The sequence below is a fragment of the Sus scrofa genome, chromosome 5, assembly GCF_054392235.1.
Source record: "Sus scrofa isolate SSC_HxYL_T2T_F1_AM1 chromosome 5, Sscrofa_HxYL_maternal_Yorkshire_Landrace_v2.0, whole genome shotgun sequence".
NCBI lineage: Eukaryota > Metazoa > Chordata > Mammalia > Artiodactyla > Suidae > Sus > Sus scrofa.
In genome coordinates, this window is record NC_139387.1 from 84,447,702 (window position 1) to 84,470,920 (window position 23,219).

General features: G+C 38.9%; 1 protein-coding gene and 1 long non-coding RNA gene across 13 annotated transcripts in view; one reads left to right on the forward strand and one right to left on the reverse strand.

The window, feature by feature from the left end:
* Positions 1-23,219, forward strand: part of LOC106510390 (uncharacterized) — a 322,787-nt gene that overhangs the window by 295,353 nt on the left and 4,215 nt on the right. Inside the window, exons 10-11 of one of the 3 annotated variants that reach the window (XR_014804108.1) lie at positions 5,371-5,455; positions 12,878-12,972. This is a non-coding gene — a long non-coding RNA (uncharacterized LOC106510390). Of the gene's footprint in view, positions 1-5,370; positions 6,866-12,877; positions 15,479-23,219 lie in introns of those variants that run through there. The other 2 variants (XR_002344177.2, XR_014804107.1) reach the window with 2 other exon arrangements.
* Positions 8,016-23,219, reverse strand: part of SLC38A4 (solute carrier family 38 member 4) — a 78,948-nt gene continuing 63,744 nt past the window's right edge. For 4 of the 10 annotated variants that reach the window (XM_013997965.3, XM_084957254.1, XM_021092581.2 and 1 more), the window contains 5 exons: positions 22,908-23,008; positions 20,862-20,986; positions 13,202-13,346; positions 11,788-11,885; positions 8,016-10,291 (listed from right to left, as the gene is read on the reverse strand). In XM_013997965.3, the coding sequence (XP_013853419.2) occupies positions 10,190-10,291; positions 11,788-11,885; positions 13,202-13,346; positions 20,862-20,986; positions 22,908-23,008 (571 nt within the window). In that variant the 3' untranslated portion in view covers positions 8,016-10,189. Of the gene's footprint in view, positions 10,292-10,926; positions 11,030-11,787; positions 11,886-13,201; positions 13,347-20,861; positions 20,987-22,907; positions 23,009-23,219 lie in introns of all 10 variants that reach the window. The other 6 variants (XM_084957258.1, XM_084957260.1, XM_084957256.1 and 3 more) reach the window with 2 other exon arrangements.

A 23,219-nucleotide genomic window follows, 5' to 3' on the forward strand; every position in this document is an offset into this window, starting at 1 on the left:
GTGAACTACACTGCAGTTTGTGGCAATGCCGGATCCTTAACCCACTGAGCGAGGCCAGGGATCGAACCCGAAACTGCATGGATCCTAGTCAGATTCATTTCCTCTGCGCCACGACGGGAATACCACCTCCCAACACTTTTACTTTCAAATACCATCAAATTGGGAGTTAGAGCTTCAACGTATGCATTTAGCAGGGATACAGACATTCAATCCACAGCAGTGTGTGCATGTTACTGATGAGAGGTACCTGGGGCTGGGATGTGAAGAGTTGTATAAACCAGGAAGCTAAGTCCTGACCCTCTGCTTTAACATGAGATTCTGCCCAAACTGTTGAACAGTTTGTTTTTCAGGGAGATTTTGAAAGTATCCCAGGAATCCAGCAGTTGTGCAATTTTTACTTGATAAGTTTTTCTCTAGCTGAAGGCTCCTTCATAGACTCAGAGGGTCCCCCGACAGCCTCTGGTTCAGGTCATTTGTGTTTCTGATTGTAGGGCATTGATGCAGGAGGGCTTTCCAGATATCCTCGGGCAGGGGACTCTGACTAGCACTCAGGCTCCCAAAGCCTCAGTTCTCAGTTTTTCTACTCTCCCATCAGGAGAGTTGGAGTTGGAAGTAAAATAATTTCATTTAGGTAACTCTATTCTAAACAAGCAGCAAGAATAATTACATAAGATTCTACTAAATGGTACTTCATTTCATAGCATTATTAAATAGAACATGATCTAGGAGTTCCCTGGTGGCTCAGAGGGCGAAGGATCTAGCATTCTCACTGTTGTGGTATAGATTCGATCCCTGGCCTGGGAACTTCTGAATGCCATAAGCGTGGCCAAAAAAAATGTTAGAAAGTAATCTATGGAATGAACATCCTTCATAGGTAAGTGATTACTTGATGAAATAGTCCATCTTCTTCTCATTTTCCTGCACAACAAGATAAGGGTTACTGTCATCTTAACAGAAACCCGTCAGCAGATGACCAAGACCTGTGCCTTTAGGAAAAGAGATAACTGCAAAATGGCAACTAATTTTGGCCTTCTTTAAGTTGCTGAGTTAGCATAGGCTAAAAGAAATGCTGGTTACCCATCTGGAAACAAGTTTGGGCCACAGACCAGGTTTAGACAATTTTTTTTACTCACCAAGTAAAACTTGGTGATTGTCCCAAATTTAAAGTTAAATAGCTGGCAATAATAGAAAAAATATGCCCATCGCTTTATGGAGTGCAGTCAAGTTTTCCTTTGAGATGACAATACCAGGAATCTGCCCACAAAATAATCAATCTCATCTAGTTTATTTGCAAATGACCCTGATAAAATGCTCTATGACCCTGTGCCAGGGAGGCTGAGCTATGAACAGGGGAGAATTGGGTTTCTGTTTTTCTCCCTGCACCCCCAGGGCTCATGCTTAGTGACAGTTACACTTAATGTCAAACTAAGAGTAAAGATTGTTGGCTACAAGCCTTACTGCTGGAGCTACGCTGCCTGAGCCAGGCCTGGGACTTACAGAGACCAGAAAGGCCAAATGCAATGTGGAGACCATTTTACTATTTCTTCTGGATTCCTGGATCCTCAATTTTCCTTTAACAAAATGCGTATAATTTTTTCTTCCTATGACTCTACTAAGCTAACCAATTAGACTAAAATTAGGCTGATTTGGGAAAAATTCAGATAGTGATGAGTTCATGTTTTATTTGGTCACCTTCTCTAACCTTCCATCCCACCTCTAAAATACCCACACAGACACACAGCCATACACACACAAACATACACACAGACACACATGCAACACACACAGACACACTCAGACACACACACACACACACACACACACACACACACACACACACGCTCTATCATTCAAGAATTAGAATGGCACATGATAGTAACCCTACCATTTTGTACTACCATGAACTGAAATTCTAGAAAAAAATGGGGCCCATATCCTTTTGACCACAGAATGTTAAAAGCGTGGCTTTTTTTTTTTTTTTACAAAAAATATATTTTATTAAATTTAAGATGTTTTTACATTTTAAGATGCTCCATTATTTTATGTACCACTAGAGAAGGAATATTGCTGTCAATTAAACTAAAACACAGTGCTTTCTTTTTTTCTTTTTCTTTTGTCCATCTTACTAGAGGTTTATTAATTTTGAATTTGCCAAATAACCAGCTTTTGTTTTATTGATTTTATTTATTGTTTTCTCATTTTTGGTTTCACTGGTATATGCTCTTACCTTTAGTAATTTTCTTCCTTCTGCTTTATTTTATTCTTTTCCCAGTGTCTTTTTTTTAAAATTTTTTTTTTATTTTTTCATTTTCCCACTGTACAGCAAGGGGATCAAGTTATCCTTACATGTATACATTACAATTACATTTTTCCCCCCACCCTTTGTTCTGTTGTAACATGAGTATCTAGACATAGTTCTCAATGCTATTCAGCAGGATCTCCTTGTAAATCTATTCTAAGTTGTGTCTGATAAGCCCAAGCTCCCGATCCCTCCCACTCCCTCCCCCTCCCATCAGGCAGCCACAAGTCTTTTCTCCAAGTCTATGATTTTCTTTTCTGAGGAGATGTTCATTTGTGCTGGATATTAGATTCCAGTTACAAGTGATATCATATGGTATTTGTCTTTGTCTTTCTGGCTCATTTCACTCAGGATGAGATTCTCTAGTTCCATCCATGTTGCTGCAAATGGCATTATGTCGTTCTTTTTTATGGCTGAGTAGTATTCCATTGTGTATATATACCACCTCTTCCGAATCCAGTCATCTGTTGATGGACATTTGGGTTGTTTCCACGTCCTGGCTATTGTGAATAGTGCTGCAATGAACATGCGGGTGCATGTGTCTCTTTTAAGTAGAGTTTTGTCTGGATATATGCCCAAGAGTGGGATTGCGGGGTCATATGGAAATTCTATGTATAGATTTCTAAGGTATCTCCAAACTGTTCTCCATAGTGGCTGTACCAGTTTACATTCCCACCAGCAGTGCAGTCTTTTCCTAGTTTCTAAAACTAGGAACTTAAATTGTTGATTTAAGACTTTTCCTTATTTCTAACCATTTTAGTGCTATAAATTTTCCTCTCAGCACTACATTATATGCATCCCACATATTTTAATATGTTGCTTTTTAAATTTTTAGTCAGTTATATGTATTTAAAATTTCCTTTGATACTTTTTCTTTGACTCATGGATTATGTAGAAGTGTGTTATTTGATTTCCATATCTTTCTGTTATTGATTTCTAGTTGATTCCATCATGGTCAGAAAACATATACTGTGTTATTTCAATTCTCTTAAAATTTTTGAGGTTTGTTTTATGGTCTATCCTGGTCAATGTTCCATGGTGCTAAAAAAAAATGTATGTGTATTCTGCTGCTAGTACTGGAGTGTTCCATGTATGTCAATTAGAAATTTTAGTTGATTGTGTTGTTCAGAACTATATCTTTGCTGATTTTCTATCCAGTAGTTCTGTTGGTTTCTAAGAGCTGAAGGTAGAAGCCTGCAGCTGTAATTGTGGATTTATCTTTCGCCTTCAGTTCTCAGTTTTTGCTTCAGGTATTTTGAGTCTCTGTGCATTTGACTTACCTGTTCACTTTCAGGATCAAGTTGCAGAAATCATAGCTGCAAATCATGCTTTGGAAGTCCCCCATTGGAGAGAGTTCTTCCATCACTTATTTGTAGCTATTGCCAAGCATTTGCACTAGAGATATGACTGTGTTATAAGAAAGAACCTTCTGACATTTCCAATGATTCCAAGCTAAATAATCTTGGGGATTGCATTACACAGAAATGATTCCAACAAAAATGACAATGCTAAAGCTCAATAAAATTAAACGACTTGTCCCAGACTTGGATATGGGACTCAAATCCTGGTCTACTGGCCATGCTAAACCATTTTCTTCAAGTCATCCCCATCCCACCCCAGCTGCAGCTCTGGCTAGGGTCTGCCCCATCCTTTCAGCTTCTGCTTTAGTCATCAATGAATTGTGAATTGCACATTTATTTGATTCTGCCTTAGACTCAGCTGAAAATATAAACATGTGTAGGAATTGGCAGCATGCTTTAATTCTTTTTCCATAAAATATAAATTGGCTGAAAAAATTTTTTCTTTCTGTGAAGTTTTCCCTCATGATAAAAGGAATATATAGTCTTTGTAGAAAATTTAGAAAATAACGGAAACATGTGAAGATGAAAACTAACACTGCTAATTATTTTGATACTTAAAAATATCTGCTTTTAACATTTTAGATTTCTTTCATTTTTCTTCTATTCCTATATTCCATCCATTTTCAATATGTGAAATTTGGATAAGAAAGCAATTATTCTTGTTTTTTTTCGCTTCATATTATACTATCTTTTTTCATTTTTTATCATTTACTTATATATATATATATTTCATTTTTTATTTTATTATTTTATTTTTTAAAATTTATTTTTATTTTTTGTCTTTTTAGGGCCATAACAGCGGCATATGGAGGTGCCCAGGCTAGGGGTCTAATCAGAGCTACAGCCACAGGCCTACACCACAGCCACAGCAACGCAAGATCCGAGCCACATCTGTAACCTACACCACAGCACATGGCAACACCAGATCCTTAACCTACTGGGCGAGGCCAGGGATCGAACCCACAACCTCATGGTTCCTAGTCGGATTCATTTCCACTATGCCCCGATGGGAACTCCTATATTTCATTTTTAATGACTGCATCTTATTCCAACCTATGAAGGTACCAGAATGTATTAAATCATTCCACAATTTCAGACATTTGGAGAATTTCAAACTTGTAGTCCATTATGTGTTTAAAGAATACATGAATTCGTAAAAGACAATTCACTTCTCTGATTATTTCCTGGGAATAGAGTCTTAGAAAAGAAATCAGTGGGTCAGAAGACATGAATGTTGTATTTCATAGTTTCATATTGCTGCCATAACAAATTTTCATGAATTTAGCTACTTAAAACCTAACCCATTTATTATCTCACAAATCTGTAGGTCGGAAGTCTGGCTGACGCAGTAGAGTACTAGGCTTCAGGTCTCTCGAGCCTCACATCAAAGCCTGGGTGCCCAAAGCTCCTATTTGGGGTGCCCAAGGCTCCTATTTGGAGGCTCAGGATAAGAATCATCTTATTGGCTTAAGTTGTTAGAAGAATTCATTTCCTTCTCACAGTTTCCATGAGGTCTCCTCCACCTTCAAGCCCAAAGTGGCAGGCCAAATCCTTTTACCCTTTGAATATTTTTGACTTCAGTTGAAGAAAGTTCTCTGATTTTACGGGTTCGTGGGACTAGATTATTCAGGATAATTTCCCTGTTTTAAGATCTGCACTTGAGTTATATCTGCCATGTCCCATTTGCCATGAAAAGTCATATCTTTTCAGGTGCAAGAGAACAGCAGCCATTTGGACTACTTACAAACATTTGTGAAGATCTTTATAAGTACAGCCAGAATGCTTTCCAGATAAGGTAAGCAAAACAAAGATTTCTGTCACCAGAATGAGTGTGATCAACTCCCCACACTCACCAGGACAGAATCTTATCTTTTCTTTATTTCACTACACTAATAGACAAGATAATTTTATTTGTCTTTTTACTGCCTGTCTTTGGTTCACAGTGAGGTCATACTCATTTAAAAATATTTGTTCACCATTCATTTCTTGCCTGTGATTTCATATCTGTTGCCCATTCTTCCATTAGATTCTTAGTATTTCCCTTATTGATTTGAATTATCTCTTTTTACATTAAGGATATATTGGTCTGTATTTTGTAGTAGCTGGTATTTGGGGGGGGGGGCTGTGCCCACAACAAGTGGAAGTTCCCAGGCCAGGAATGAACCCATGCCACGGATTGAACCCATGCCACAGCAGTGACAATAAGAAATCCTTAAGCCTCTGAACCACCAGGAAACTCCTGGTAGGTAGTATTTTAAATTGTTTATTCTTTTTTTTTCTTTTTTTTTTTTTCCTTTTTGCCATTTCTTGGGCCACTCCCACGGCATATGGAGGCTCCCACGATAGGGGTCCAATCGGAGCTGTAGCCACCAGCCTATACCAGAGCCACAGCAACGCTGGATCCGAGCCGAGTCTGCGATCTACACCACAGCTCACGGCAACGCCAGATCCTTAACCCACTGAGCAAGGGCAGGGACCGAACCCGCAACCTCATGGTTCCTCGTCGGATTCATTAACCACTGTGCCACAACAGAAACTCCTTAAATTGTTTATTCTTTAATGTGCAGAATTACTTTTTATTGCTGCATAGTCATTTGTATTCATCATTGCCTTTATGGTTTCTTCCATAAATCATTTCTTTTTTACATGTTTTACTTTCACATGTAAAAAAGAGTAGCTATCAAATAGTTTTCTAAAATGCTTATGTTTTGGCTTTCATATTGAATTTTTTTCATTTTGGTACACAGTATGAAGAATGGCTCAATTGATTTTTTTAAATCAGTTTCTTTAACACTAATAATTAGTGCATTTTTTTAAAATTGGGAAACGACAGTAATGAGGATGCATGCTACAGAAGCAAAGGTTACACTAACTGCTTCTGCACATGAAGAAAAATGCAGAGCAAAGAGAAAATGGCAGACTTCCAAGGTGGTAAATAAGAATCAAAGGAACTAATTTCTCTTGTTTCCTCTATGTAGGCTTGAAACAATGGCAAAAAGAACTAATAAAGTTGAATACAAGTAGCCAGAAATGATTTTTGATGTCCTGGGCCTATCTAGATAGTTCTGGGTCTCTTAACCAAGATTTAAAGTTACTTAGAAAAAGTTGTTTTTGGTCAAAGTTCTTTGATAAAACAAGAATTAGATTAGCATACATTAGAAAAGCTAACTGCAAGGCAAAAAAAAAAAAAATCAACAACGAAAAAGAGAGAGAGAGTGAAAGAAAAGGAGACTCTTACCCATCCAATTTGGAAATTCGAACATTAATTATGACAATACCATTCCAATTAATCTTAATGCCAGTAAGAAAGGAACTGCAGAATACCTTTCGGAAAATGAGCAAGCATGCCATAGAGTGGGAAAATACCTTCGTAATCTGCAAAGAATGTGTACCCAGAATGTATAAAGAACCCTGACACATACAAAATAAAAAGACAATCTAATTTTAAAAATGAGCAAGAGATTTGCACAGACACTTTACAAAAGGAGACAGAATGGTCGTTAAATACATGAAAATTTCCAATACTAGTCATCAGGGAAATGGAAATGAAAAGCACAGTCATGATGAGTTAACATTTCACACCCATGTGAAAGGCTATAAAGTACAAAAGACAATGCCAAATGCTGGCAGAGATGTGGAGCAACTGGAGCCTCTCTATTTTACTGGCGGGAGTGAAAATGGCAGAACCATTTTAGAGAACTGCTTGAAAATTTCTTAAAAAGTTAAGCATATATTTACCATGCGACCTGTCAGTCCCACTACTGGTCACTTTCTACCCAATCCTTAGCCCCCTCATGTTGCTCTCCTTGCTCTCAAATCTTCCATGTCCTCATTTTACTCTTCTTACCTTTCTTCCAGTCCCTCTTTTCCCATCCCAAATGACTTCTCCCTAATTCACCACAAAGAGAGGCATTTATTCCACATTCATTCTAGGATAATATAAAATAAGAATGAGTGAGGATTAGCTGTGTATTTTGCCAAAATAAGATGGCAAGTTTTTTTTGAAAGATGTATGTTAGTTTATGTCAAGAGAAACAATAAAAATGGAACATATATCAATATTAAAAAGACAATATTTAGGAGTTCCTGCTGTGGCCCAGCGGGTTAGGGATATGGCATTGTTCCTGTGGTGGTGCAGGTTCAATCTCCTGCCCAGCACAGTGGGTTAAGGATTTGATATTGCCACAGCTGCCATGTGGGTTGCAGTCACAGCTCAAATTTGATCCATGTCCTGGGAACGTCTATGTACTTCAGGTGAGGCCAAAAAAGAAAAAAAAAGACAATGTTTAGATTAAAAAGTTTTTCCATATACAGATAATTCATGGTCTTCAACAGTAGAAAAAAATCACATCACAGTAATTTGAAAAGTTCATTTATTATATACCAATATACACTTTCTGTAATAAAAAAAAGCCTCCCAATACATTGAACCATCTTATAAATGAAATAAGAAAATAAAATTTTCATCTGTTTATAAATGGGGCTAAATTAACCAGTACAAGATACCATATGTATGTCTGCCCTGCAGTCTGTGAAATCTAATCCTGAAAATGACCATGAGAAAAAAATGCTGCTTTCTTATTTGGCACTGTAGTATTGCTCTTGAATATTTATATAATTACACATTTGATAATTTCAAGTTAGTCATTTCAAATATAAAGCATTCAATATATATACAGATTTTACAGTTTTTCAACTTTTTGGATTAATCTTTGATATTTACATTTAAATACATTCAGATTAAACATTTTTTAACACTCAGAAGGTATCTTTTTTCCACTTTCTATTTTGATACACTCTTTAGATGAATGAAAATGGAAATATATCTTAAAGATGCTATTTGGCAAATTTTTTCAATAATAGTCAGTTACGATAGTTTCTAGTAATGCTCAATTTACATAACAAAGTGCACCACTTTACAGTATTATGCCTCTAGAAAATAATACACAAAACAACTATATATTTACTTAAGGCACATTCAGAAAAAAACTATTGAAATGTGATTTAACATTATCATACTTATACTTGTATTTCATACTTGACTATACTAAAATATAAAATATACAACAATGTGCTTGCTACTGATTTAGGGAAAAAAAGGAGCAAAGTCCAGAAATTCTAGGCAGTGAATACTAATTTTTAAATCTATTTCATGTAACTATGTTGTAAAAATGAGCAAGAATAATAGTTTGCATCTCTTTGTAGTGTTAGCACTTTTATTTTTGTAGAGAACCACTCAACATTGTATTGAGTGGTAAACGAATGTCAGCACACACCTGTGCAAGCTACAATGAACGAAATCCCACTTTAGATATGCTAAACTAAAATAACAACCTTGGTACTGATAGTTATTTGTAAGTAGGAAACTTATTTTCTTATACATGATTATGATAATATTGTAAACATTGAAGAAGAGCATTACTGAACTATTTATAACTTAGGTCTCAAATTTAAAATATCTCCAATAGACAGATACATACAAATGGATTTTTTTAGCCCATCCACTTAATTCCCTACCCCACCCCCAATAATATAAATGTTTGATGATGAAGAGAGAAAGTGACACACGTAAAAAATAAAAATTAAATGTACCATACATTAAAATTCTGATGACGACAGAGTAAGATTATATACATAAACACGTAGCAATCACAGTTTCCTGCACTGAATGTTTATCAAATAAAAATGTATCAAACAATACTGGGTAGTATAGCTCCACATGAATCTAGAAATTCTGAATGAGACTGGAAGACGAGAGGGAGGGCCTTGTTCAATGACAAAAGGATGAGGAGAGGGCTGGGAACAACATTAATAAGCCAATGCTTCTAGAACAGGTGGTCTCGCTATAAGCGTTATTTTTGCTGTGGCTTGATAATTTAAATAAAGCCCCTCTTTATGTTCCATTAAGACATTTGAACATTTACAAAAGATCTACTGAATGAAGTAGTCGCTAATTCAATGTCACAAACAAGATGGGCAAAATATTCCTTTAGTGTTGACTGTAAGAGGTTCTAGCCTGGTGTCTGATCATTTGTGAACCTTACAGGGACAGTTCATAAGACTTGCCTTTTCCCTCTGTTAATAACTAGACCCAGAGTGTTTGGGGCAAGATTGAGGGAGGGCATTAAATGGTGATAGCTTTGCCACCAGGGCGTTTTTGTTTGGTATTCTGAGAGTGTAGGAATTTGGTACTTTGGGGTGGGGAGGGAGGAAGAAGGTATTATCTGATGACCATTACATGCAGGTACCCTTACTCTGCTCATGCAGCAACAAAAATACATCATTTCACACCACTCTAGTAAAACCTGGGTAAAAAGGTGCACCACAGATTTTAAAACCATAGAGAGCCACCCGTGACAAAAACGATGATTTTTCTCTTCTGAAGGTGCCTGGTGATCTTGCTGGTAAACATCTTTGGAATCTTCCTGTTATTTCCTACAAATAACATTCCAATCAAGATAACTTAAATGTCTTTGGGAGCACAATTCGCAAGCATCTCCAATAGGAAATGAAAGTATTTTTCCTTGGGTTAGTGATGCTTGGAATTTGGGGGATTGTAAATCCAGTCAATTATAATGAGGGCCATGCTTCCGATCATGAAGATGATGCCAACCACGAGGAAAATTAAAGCCTGTAATCCAGAGAGAACTTGTTAGGGAACACAGACACCACACTTACTTAGTTCAGTTGGCTTGTATAGGCTGTTTACGTAAGGCAGCCATCTGATTTGCACATTGAATTGTATTATTCTTATAGTTCAGATGTCCATGCCTAGCAGTTCAATCAATTTAGAACCCTAGCCAAGAAAAGAGGGTGACATAGTAGTAGATTTAATTCAGATGTTCAAAATAGAAGAATGGCTAATTGATTTGGTACATCAAAATGATGTAATCATTACAAATCAAGTGATAGAAAAAGATTTAATGGCTTAGAGAGTGCTTATAATCTTTTAGGTGAAAAGGGGTAGGCTATGAAAGAGTAGTACATATGATAGGATTAAATTTTATAAAGCAAACAAAAACAAAAGCCTAATATATGTTGCATGTTCTTTGAAAAAAATTCCAAAATGTATGTGTATGTTTGTAATTACATATATATATATATACACACATACATGTAATACACACAAACAAATATTTCATAATTTTAACACTAGAAGGGGCCTTATATATTATCACACAGATTAACCTCCTAATTCTACATATGAGGAAACAACCGCTGAAGTTTTTATTTCACTAGAAAGGATGTGGAGATAATTTTACTCACTTTTACCTCTTGTCAAGCTGAAAATGGGTCACAAAGACAAGTAATTTGCCAAGATCACACTGCTGTGCAAGTCCAAGGAGAATAGACTGCATAGGGTAGAAATCTGGGGGCAAGATGATACGAGGAGCTTTTGATATCAAACTGTCCTAAAGTCCCTGAACGGTCCGGAGAATAGAATGACTTCCGGACAAAATTTGGGGTAAGTCAGTCAGAGGCACTTTACAAGCCTTACTACAAGACTTTATTAAGCAATCATTGATAGGACTTAACACTGGAAAAATAATTATTTCTAGCATATATTTTTGCAGGACTATCATGGGAAAGAAATATATACTCTTCAGGTTAAAAAGACTATAAATTGTACCTAAAGAGATTAACTGGGAAACAAATGGTTCTGTTCTGAATTTCTGTCCACAGTAAGGGACAACAAGGGACTAAGGAGAGGAAAACAAAAGTGACATTTTTTTTCCTTTGGCCTTACACATCTAACCAACATGACCCAAGTATTTAAATTATTTCTAGGGAGTATATTTTCATAATTAGTCTATTTGCATGATTTCCTCTGGATAGCCCAGTGATAACTTGGTGGTGGAAACTGGGAAACCTGTATGCCTGTGGGCAAACGCCTCTAGCATATGATAAGGTAGGAAGGACTCAACAGAAGATATTAATATTTGAAGAGAAGAAATCCTAGAATCACTCAAGTTCCAAAAATCCATGCCCTCTTTCTCTCCACCAGAGCGTTCCAGTCCATCTTTGATTTTTAGTTCTTGTGCATCAGTTCATTTTTTTGGAACTCCTGGTTTACTCTAAGAAGTCAAAGAGCAAGTTATGATGGGATACATTGCAAACCTTACTTACCCCGACCTTTTGGGGTGACCTAAGGGGTTCTTTCTTGACCAGTTTAAGGTAAAAAGCTGCTGGAAGAATGAAAATCAGCATAGTGGCAGAAGAAGCCCCTGAGGAGAGACATGGGACAGGTGAAAGTGTCACTCAGCTGGTCTGACCCACGCGCATACATTGGAAAGAAAGCAAATCCAAAGCTACCTTGATCTTAGCATGAAAAGCTCATGGATGCTTGTGCAAAGAACACGTGTTTACAAATAAAATTTCAGTGTACCTAATCTCATAGCTACATGCTAAGTATACATAACATGGACTAAACATCAACAAGGCTGAATGTTGCAAATTAAGAGGAAATTAGTCATAAACACATGCAAAGGAGGTTGGACTCATCACACACTCTCCCAGTCCACTTCTAACTTCAAGATGCTTACACCTGAGTTTTTAAAGTTTTATGTATACTTAAAATGTGAATCAGCCCTCAAATCAGCAGAATGGAAAATTAAATATATTAGCAGACCACCCAGTTAAAGGGAAATCATATGCTTTTACAAAGTCAACCTCTTCTTCCTCCAAATATATCCTTTAATTTTCAGCTGATACTCAGACCTAAGAGGGTATCCTGTAGGTAACCTTCCTTTTTCTTTTTTTCTTTTTTTCTTTTTTTTTTTTTTTCAGCCACCCTGAGGCATATGAAGTTCCCAGACCAGGATCCTGGGCAAGCCACACTTGTGGCCTATGCCACAGCTATGGCAACACCAGATCCTTTAACCCGTGATGCTGGACTGAGGATCAAACCTGCATCCTGGGGCTGCAGAGACACTGCCGATCCTGTTGTGCCACTTTAGGAATTCCTTTTTTTTTTTTTTTTTTTTTTATTGGTTGAACCCACAGCATATGCAAGTTACCAGGCCAGGGATTACATCTGAGCCTCAGCTGCTACCTATACCACAGCTGCAGCAACACCAGATCTTTTATCCTACTGTTACCTGGCCAGGGATCAAACTGACACCTCTGTAGGGACCAAAGACACTGCAGTCATATTCTTAACCCACGGCACCACAGCGGGAACTCCCCTCCCTCTCTTTTTTTTTTTTTTTTTTTGCAGATCCTGGGTCTAGTCCAAGCTTTATGACTTGGCTTCTACGGGGCTCAAGTTGTTTTGTCTGTCAGAAGAGGCAGCTAGACTAGACAACCTATAAGGTAGGCTTTAGCACTAACTTTTTCTGATCCTAAGAATAACTTCCAGTGTCACCTGGCGAGGTGCGGGGTGGGGGCTGGGGAGGTGACCAGCTGGAGCCCAGCTGGGCTACTAGGAATTCTGTGAGCCTGAGAGGGACTGAGATTTTGACCTCCCATCACTGGCTCCCTGTCCTCTGTTTACGGAGGTATCCACTTGAGTTGACCAAGTAAAAGCTTGTCTGACACTTACCTATGAATCCAAAGATGTATTTTATAGTTGGCACAAGGATCACCAAAACATTATTAAGTGCAATAACTATGGCTGCAATTAGGAAATGTCTTATCCAGCTGAAGGGTCTTTTGGGAAATAACAGAGTGGTCACTGATGTACGAATCTGCAACAAGAAGGTTCAAAAGTAAGGTCACTGCTTTGTTTTTTACTTTATTTACTATTTTAAATATTCTCATCACTCTAAAGCATGTTCTTTGTTCTTCATTCTTCTCCCAGAAGGGATCATGAAGCTGGTTTTTATGTTGGAATTTTTAAAATTGTAGTAAAGTACAAATAACATAAAATGTACCATCGTAACCATTTTTAAGTGTCGAGTTCAGTGGCACTAAGTACATTCACATTGCTGTGCAAGTTCGCTGCTAATGTGTGATGTCTGGAAAGGTGTCATTTTTCCTTGGTGTTCTATCTTCTGTTCACTTTCTCAGCCTTCAGAATTTTTTCTTAAAAAGAATTTCAGTCAGAAAGAGGTAAAAGAACAGATAAGATCTATAATACAGAGGCACGGTAAAACCCTTGTTGATTTCTAATCATGTCTTATCAGCCTGGATTAAGTATTAAAGGCAAGCACTGAATTTACCTGCATGTGACTGTCAACAGAATTTTTAGGAACCTAGGTATTTCTTAACTTTACATTTGATTTAACATTTTTGCCTCCTAATATTTTAAAAAATATGATACTTTTTATGTTTCCTCCTTTCTCTTTTTCCTCCCTCCCAAGTATAGATTATAAATGCACAAAAAGCAAAAGAACAAGATCTTAACATTCCTCAGAGTTTCTACCGTAGTGTCTTGCAAACAGCAGGCACCTAATAAATGTTGAATTAAACTGAATAGAATGAATCTCTTCCCTCCCTTTATAATCCTTGACCGATCTGAGCCCTATTTCAGCCACTGAAATAAGTAGGTGAAGGGTCAGGAGAGGCTCCAATTGCAGCAGCCGCTCAAGTTACTCTGATGTAACTGGATAAAAAGATCCTTGTGGGTAGAGGGAGGGAGTGCGGATTATGTTTGAACAGTTTGACAAAGTTGGAAATATTCTTATCTTTGGAATCTTTTAGAAAACATTTTTTGACTTAGTGGAGTTAGTTTATTGGCTTTCCAGTAAGGGAGCACTTCAGTGAATCTAGGCCTTCCCATTTATAAAAAGGTTGGGATTGATGTTCTCTTTAAAATTTTGCTTCTGCAGTCTCTTACCTGTGCAGAGAAGGGAATTCATTTAAAAGACAGAAAATGTAAAATATATTTTGAAGCTCACGTACGAATGACAAAAACTTTGAGCTGAATTACTTGCAGTGTCTAACGCGACATTCTTTTCATTCCGGTCCACCCCAAATTAAAACCATATGTTTAGGTTTAACAGGCAATTTCATTTCCAGAATGACAAAGCCAGATAGTTTCTGGAAACAGTTGAAGAGTGAGTTTGTAACGGATTTTGAAAATTGGATGAGTGAAAATTGTAAAACTCACCCTGTAAAGTAGACTGAGGAAAATGAATGGTTTGATTTTGTTTTCCCCAGCAGCTTATAAATTCTCCATTATGTCCTACGATTAGTGCTTATGCAATATGGTCCAAACTTAGCAAGCTTAAAATAAGCTTTCTATGATATATGTGTAGTGCTTAAGGATATGTTTGTTTGAAAGTGATACATTTTTAGCATGAACAAGTAGAATACAGGTTATTCTCAGACAGAGGTCACATGTATGTGCTTTTTAGTCCTTTGTAGAAATAAGCTCTCAGAGTTCCCGTCGTGGCGCAGTGGTTAACGAATCCGACTAGGAACCGTGAGGTTGCGGGTTCGGTCCCTGTCCTTGTTCAGTGGGTTAATGATCCGGCGTTGCCGTGAGCTGTGGTGTACGTTGCAGACGCGGCTCGGATCCCGCGTTGCTGTGGCTCTGGCGTAGGCCGGTGGCTACAGCTCCGATTCGACCCCTAGCCTGGAAACCTCCATATGCGGTGGGAGCGGCCCAAGAAATAGCTAAAAAAAGACAAAAAAAAAAAAAAGAAATAAGCTCTCTAATTCAGAAAGCTGAGTTAGAGGCAAATCTATGTGCACTGAGCCTTTGAGTGGAAATAAATGCAGTTTCTTAAGGTCTCGTGGCTCTAGAAAGACTGAGATTTGGCTTAATGATGTAATAGTATAGAAAGTTTACAGGGATAATGGTTGAAGTAAATGGTGAAAGCCTGCTCTTCAAACTTGAATAAAGAATAATAAATCCCTATACAGAAAACAGAAATAGACCCACAGGTGTATAAAACAAACTTATGGTTACTAAAAGGAAAAGGTGGGGGAAGAGATAAACCAGGAGTTCAGGATTAGCAGAGACACATTACTGTATAAAAATAGATAACCCACAAAGACCTACTGTATAGTACAGGGAACTATACTCAATACTTTGTAATAACTTCTAAAATAAAAGACTCTGAAAAGACATATTTAATATATGTGTAACAGAATCACAGTACTGTACACCTGAAAAGTAACACAATATCGTAAATCAACTATACCTAAAAAAAAAAAAAATTCCCAAACAGAACTGAAGGCAATAGAGCTGCCAGTGCATTCCTAAAATAGGCAACAGGGCACACAAGGAGAATGGAGGCTCCTGGTGGTGGTAGGTGGTAGAACAGAGGAGAAGGAAACTTGCTGGTCATGCCATGTTAAAGCGCTGCCATGAGGGGGGAACCTGGGCTCCCAAGGTCCTCAGCAGCCCTAGTTCCCTGTGTCAGGATAGAGGCTACTCTGGCTTATGACCCACAAAGCCTCGCCTGCTGTTCCCCTTATCTCAGTGCCCTTTTCTCTACTGACACAAACTGATAACAACCTGGAAAAGTGGGTCAGATGCTGTGCATGGAGAAGTCCCCAGCAACAGCCACAGCCTCCACTTCCGGAACAATGTCAGAAACGTTCCAGGCAGCTCTAGAGAAAACATCTGTTGTTTCCAGAGATAGGGTTATGAACAAGAGCCGGTTAGGAAGCACCGTGTCCTAACTTGGGGACCCAATGTGAAAGGAGAAATGTGGAGGCTGAGTAGAAAGTGTGAGCTTTAATTCCGAACTCAAAAAAAAAAAAAAAAAAAAAAATCAATTCTGTTGAAGGGAACCACACCTTACTTTGTAGGATTGTGTAGGAGGAGAGTGTAGGAAACACCCATGCACCACTCTTCTATTCCAGTTCACAATAACGTCTGCCACATACACTTCACATCAGGGAGTCTGAAGGCAATGTAAGTGAAATGAATGGTTTTACTATAATAGAATACAACAGAAGTAGCTAGAGAATCCGAGGTTTGTTTTTTTTTTTAAGGTGCAGTAGGTGGAATTTGAGTCTGTGTTCTTGATAAACACACTGGGGTTACTGGGGTGTCTGGTTTTCATGGTTATGTGTGCATGTTCTGCTGCAAGGGAAGCACCAGCTCAAAATGGCATTTTTAGTCCCTAGGAAGGAGACAGAGTCCCATAATAGACACCCCAGCCCCATGGCACCCCCCTCTTCCTACTACTAAAGGAAGAGAAAACAAAGTTCGGTGCCTAGTGAACAAGCTAAAGTCTTAATTCACTTTATTGATTTGTTCAGTAAGTACTTCAAGCCCTTACTTTGTGCCTTTTCTAAGAAGGAGAAAACTAACCTGGCTAGAGAAAAGATAATAAATGGAGAGATAAAAGGAAAAACCAACCAACCACTGCCACCAGCAAAACCAAAACCCTTGTCAACAGTTTGAGCTCCTAAGGAAAAGAATCAACTTATTTATTGAAAAAGGAGAATACAAAAATACCTAAAATTTACAGGTATTAATCCAGATTAGGTTTTATTTGTTTGTTTATTACACATATGTGGAGATATCAAGACAAAGGAAATAAACGTATTGATGAAGAGTTTCTTCATTCAAAGAAACATGTTAGGAGAACCAGGCTGTTCAGACTCCGCATTTAACATGTGGGAAATCTTGGCTTTCAGTTGTAAGAAACATATACACCACTAACAGCTTCTATCACTCTGGGGGAGAAGTGTCTGAAGGTAGCCTTGTGGCACTAGACTGGGACAGGGGGGCTGGACACACTTTTATGTCATCCATCACTACCCTGGAGGCTAGGTTCACGTAGCCAAGATCCTCACCCAAACTGAAGTTCACGGCACATGTCGGCCAGGAGAAGTCTGTGCTTTTTATAGAAAAGGCAGTTTACACATCTCTAGAAAGGGCAAGATTCATTTGGAGACTGTTTTCCTTAGCATTCCTGCTGTGAGCTGTGCACGCCTGGTTGAGCTCATCCCGTGCCAGTCCCTGTGTCTACCCCTAACCTCCAGGGACTTGTAACCCAGAGGAAAAAGTGGACAGATATACAGGACATCTCAATATAACACTGTAAGGGTGAAACAGAACTCCATGCAAAGTGTTTCAAATCTGCTAATGGGGAGTGAAAGTACATAATACAGGATAGCAGTTGTTTTTCTGAAATTTGGTTCTAATGATCAGTTTTGGTTCGAATGGGCATCTGATGGGAATTGTTTCTGAACTATCATGGCAAGTACATCTAATGGGAAATGTGTCGCCATTCCTGATGGTCGGGTTTATGTCCATGCCTTATCTGTTTCACCGGGGAAGCATTTCTACGAGAGATCTGTATTGTTTTTTTGTTTGTTTTGTTTTTTGCTTTTTAGGGCCACATAGGTGGCATATTCAGGCTAGGGGTTGAATCAGAGCTACAGCTACCGGTCTACACCCCAGCCACAGCAATGTGGGATCTGAGCCACATCTGCAACCTACACCTCAGCTCATGGCAACACCAGATCCTTAACCCACTGAGCGAGGCCAAGGTTTGAGCCTGAATCCTCATGGATCCTAGTCAGGTTCACTACCACTGAGCCACAGTGGGAACTCCCAAGATCTGGATTGTTAATGTTGACAGGAATGATCCTCACTAAATGAAAGACTGACTCTCACTTCCCGTTTTCTCATTACCATGACCACCAGTGGGTCATGCTCTGAGCAGTGCACTAGTTCAACTCTTACCAACTAGCTGTGTAACCACAGCCAAGTCCATTAATCTCCTGAGACCACGACTTGAAAGCACTGTGCTTAGGGCTTATGAACAAAGCAGTACAGAAACACACAACAGAGTTCTTTAATGAAATACTGTGACTCGACAATGATATGAGGGCCCACTGTGTCCCCAAATGTAATCATTAATATCTTATTTTACACATGAAAAATAAGGGCTCCAGATATTTTTTCCTTGGCAATGCTGTTTGCTTGGCAATTTTACCCTGTGGTACACTTTCTGTCTACAGCTGTCTTCTGCCTTGTACCCACAATGGCGCTGATTTTAGATGAAAGCTATGTGCATGTTATTTGAAATACTTTCAGATGTATGAGAGGAAAGACATTCTTTAAAAGTAAACTCTTAGCCGCCATAGTAATAAGGATCTGATTTCATGCACTCATGAGAAAGGAATGTGCCAGAAAATATTTCAGCACACAAGCTGCATTTAAAGTGACCACAGTGTCATTATATGAGTCGTCCTCATCTACTTGGCTCCGTATGGAACATTCTGTACAGGACAGGACTGGTTACTGTGTTGCTTATGCCCCCCCCCAACTCCTGTGAAATGAATGGTAAATTCAGTGTTTATGAAAGGAGAAGAGTTGGCAGGAAAGTGCAGGCTTGTGTTTATCCATAGGTGGTGGTTTTAACTCGTGCTGCCCCAATTTCCATGACCAGCCTGAGTAGATCCCAGAATAACTGATGCCAATGGCAAAAGTCCTGCAGGGACCATACTCCTACAAGTCCAGCAAGAGGGTCTGTGTCAATCTTGGGGGCAGCAGAAGAGACATATGATGGATAATATGGTTGTTTTTCAAGAAATTTGGTTCTGGCATGTAATTTACTTAACATGACTCTCCTCATTAGCCTTCAAGGAATCAGATTAAATGAGGTTACTTTGGGATGTTAAGGTAGCACAAGAAACTAGGGGGAAGACATGAAATACCTTCAGAACTGTGGTGAAAATGCAATTATGTTTAGAAAGTTGATGCAGTTTGCGCTTTAAAATTTAAGAAGTAAGAAGACATAACGGATGGCCAAAAAACACATGAAAAGATGCTCAACATCACTAATTATTAGAGAAATGCAAATTGAAACTACTATGAGGTACCACCTTACACCAGCCATCACCAAAAAGTCTACAAATAATAAATGTTAGAGAGGGTGTGGAGAAAAGGGAACACTTCTACACTGTTGGTGGGAATGTAAGTTGGTGCAACCTCTATGGAAAACAGTACAGAGGTTCCTCAAAACTCTAAAAATAGAACTACAATATGATACAGCAATCCCACTCCTGGGCATATATCCAGAGAAAACCATAATTTGTAAAGATACATGCACCCCAGTGTTCATGGCAGGTCTATTCACAATAGCCAAGACAGGGAAGCAACCTAAATGTCCATCAACAGAGGAATGGATGAAGAAGATGTGGTACATGTATACAATGGAACATCACTCAGTCATATAAAAGAATGAAATAAGGCCATTTGCAGGAACGTGGATGGATCTAGAAACTATCATACTAAGTGAAGCTAGTTAGTGAACGACAAACATCATATGATATCACCTATATGTGGAATCTAAAAAAAAAAAAAAAGGATACAAATGAACTTATTTGTAGAACAGAAACAGGCTCACAGACTTTGAAAAACTTATGGTTACCAATGGGGACAGGTTGGGGGTGAGGTGGGAGGGATGGACTGGGGATTTGGTTTGGGATTGGCATATGCACATTGACGTTTATAGAACGACTGACCAGCAGGGACCTGCTGTATAGCACAGAGAACTCTACCCAGTAGTCTATGATAATCTATGTGGGAAAAGAATCTGAGAGAGAATGGATATGTGTCTATGCATGACTGGGTCACTTTGTTGTACAGCAGAAATTATCACAGCCTTGTAAATTAACTATATGTTGGTAAAAATTAAAAAAAGCCACATGGGGAGTTCCCGTTGTGGCTCAGTGGTTGATGAATCCGACTAGGAACCATGAGGTTGCGGGTTCGATCCCTGGCCTTGCTTAGTGGGTTAAGGATCCTGCATGGCCGTGAGCTGTGGTGTAGGTTGCAGACGCGGCTTGGATCCCGCGTTGCTGTGGCTGGGGTGTAGGCAGGCGGCTACAGCTCCGATTCGACCCCTAGCCTGGGAACCTCCATATGCTGCAGGAGCGGCCCTAGAAAAGGCAAAAAGACAAAAACAAAAAAAAAAGCCACGTGAACTTTGACTCATTTCTACTAATCCACGAGGTAGAAGCTCAAGATCTGCTATTTTTGAATTTGAGTTTAAAAATAAATTTCAGTATCAATAAAGATTAAAAAACAAATAAATACATAGAAATAAATTTTGTGATTTTTTTTCTCCCCTACATTTAAAAAAATACTTAGCACTTTAAAATACTTACTCTCTCTACATATTACACGGTCAGTTTTAAGTGGGTCCAAAATGCCACATAAAAATAATGTTCTCGGGCATTGCAATGGCAAAGTCACATTTTAATTAGGTCAATATCAAGTCAGGACAGATGTACTAATTCTTAGGGTCAAGCAGGATTCTTTTACCAAAGCTTCATGTACTTACGGGAAACAGGACTATGGGCACAGTTAGTGTTACCGCCACCAGGACTGCCAGGCGTACCATGAGGAGAGGGGTGTCAAACGTATACACTTTGCTGTAAGCATGAAGCAGCTCGTCTTCCACTTCCCCTGCAATGAGGAGGAAGAAAATGAATCCACTGGTGTAGCCAAACAGGCACCGGTATCCCATGACAACGTTTTATGGAAGGAACAGTGTCCTAGAAAGAACCCAGGCCTGGGAATCCAGACGCCTCTATTTTCTTTTCTTTTCTTTTTTTTTTTTTTTTTTTCTTTTGGTCTTTAGTCTTTTTAGAACCACACCCATGGCATATGGAAGTTCCCAGGCTAGGGGTTTAGTCAGACCTACAGCTGCTGGCCTACGCCAGAGCCACAGCAACGCCAGATCCAAGACACGTCTGCGACCTACACCACAGCTCATGGCAATGCCGGATCCTTAACCCACAGAGCGAGGCCAGGGATCGAACCTGCAACCTCATGGTTTCTAGTCGGATTCATTTCTCTGTGCCCCGATGGGAACTCCGACACCTCTATTTTCATCTTATCTCTTAGCTTATTAGCTGTGTGACCTTTGTTCCAATAGACAAAGGGGTGCGGATGCTTGTACATTTGCAGGAGCTAATGTAAAATTGCTAAGGCTCTTCTCTAGGTCATTTGCCTGGTATGCATTTCTCCCTACTACACAGAAGCATCACAAAGCAGAGGACAGGCTGAGGTCTTCCGGTTGAAAGGGATGAAAAGGTCAAGTCTCATCAGCCGTTACTACACCTGTCTCCACCTCCACTTGCCCAGGGAGCTCTTGACACGGCGTCCCCAAACCCAGTATGGAAACCCAATAGGGCAAGTGATCTCACACTTTTTCAAGCCCACACTCCCTCACGACATTGACAGACACACGTTGGGATTTTTCAGGTTTTCATTGGTCTGAGGAGACTCATTAGATTGAGTAACAATGTGAAGATGAATTAGTGTGATTTTTGCAGGGTGTCCCAGTAAATACTGCTCTAAGATTAAGATGCTGCCCTCCAGGAAAACACGTTTCATCCAGGCACAGATGACAAGGAAATGCTTAGAGAATCAAACTCCCCTCAAAATCAGACAAAAGAGGATTAAAAATACCTTCAAAGGCATTGACCTGACTTTCATTAGTTCACAACTAGCAAAGAGTTAACGCCCAGTCTAAAGCAGTGCTTGGTTAATAGCCAAATATTAGTCAAAAACAAAACAACAAAACAAAACAAGCAAATGGTGCCCCCTTCCGTCTCCTCCCCAACTTGTGTTGCAATTAATTTAATTTACCAAGTCAGTCAGAAAGAAAAATGCAAAATGTTAGTAGGGCCATACATCCTGGAAGAAAAGAGTGATTCTGCTCCTTTTGTGTCCTATTAAGATGCCACAGAGGAAATGTTTTAGGCATAATCTAACATGGCTATAGTCACTTTTTTTTTTTTTTTTTTTTTTTTGGATAGTACATCCCCAGGTGGATGGGATGGGAATTAGATCAGGTTCTCTTTTCTTGAGAAACCTTTCACTGTAACAGAATAGAATGAGAGAAGCCAGACAATTTGACCCAAGCCTCCAGATTTGACTTGACTGGTAAATAAGACACAGGTCCCACCTCAAGGACTTTGTGCCTTTCCCATCATTTGCTTGGTAGTTAGTCATTCCACCAAAAGAGCTTTACAATATGTGATCTGAGTCACTCTCATCCTCTAAAGTCATTCAGATGACCTAGTGAGTGAAGGCAAAGAACTATCCTCTCTCCCTTTCCGAAAAATCTTTAAATTTGAGGGATGGTTTTTTTACAAAACAAGTGGGAATTCACAAATTATTTTAACCTGTTAGGCAGCCCAGTTCAGGTCCCATTTTCTTAGGTCAAATGACAATGCTAATACAGTATGTTAAATTGAGTATGTATATCCATAGGTCATGCTGCTTATTGAGAGTAATTAAAAGAATTGTACCTACCCAGGTTAATGATCAGTCCAGCTAGGATTTGCACAAAGAGAATGACTTTGAGAGCGTGACCTACCATAAAAGGTTAGGTAACCAAAGAGGGCAGCAAGCAGGTACATAGCAAGCATCCCTGAGATGGAGATGTTGGACACTGTTTGCATCTTCCTCTGGGACCGACTGAAAAGGAAAAGAACACTGAGTTTTGTTTTTGTTTTTAGTGGATGAACATAGCACTTTAAGTACAAATTAAAATTTTAAAAATAATTTAAAAACGGTATGTCTGTGTTGCTCCGTATAAAACCCCATCGCTAGTGCAGAAACGTAGCTTATTTAAATTCGCCTTAGGGAGCTGCGGAGGATTTGTTTCCATTTTCTTAAACATGCCTTC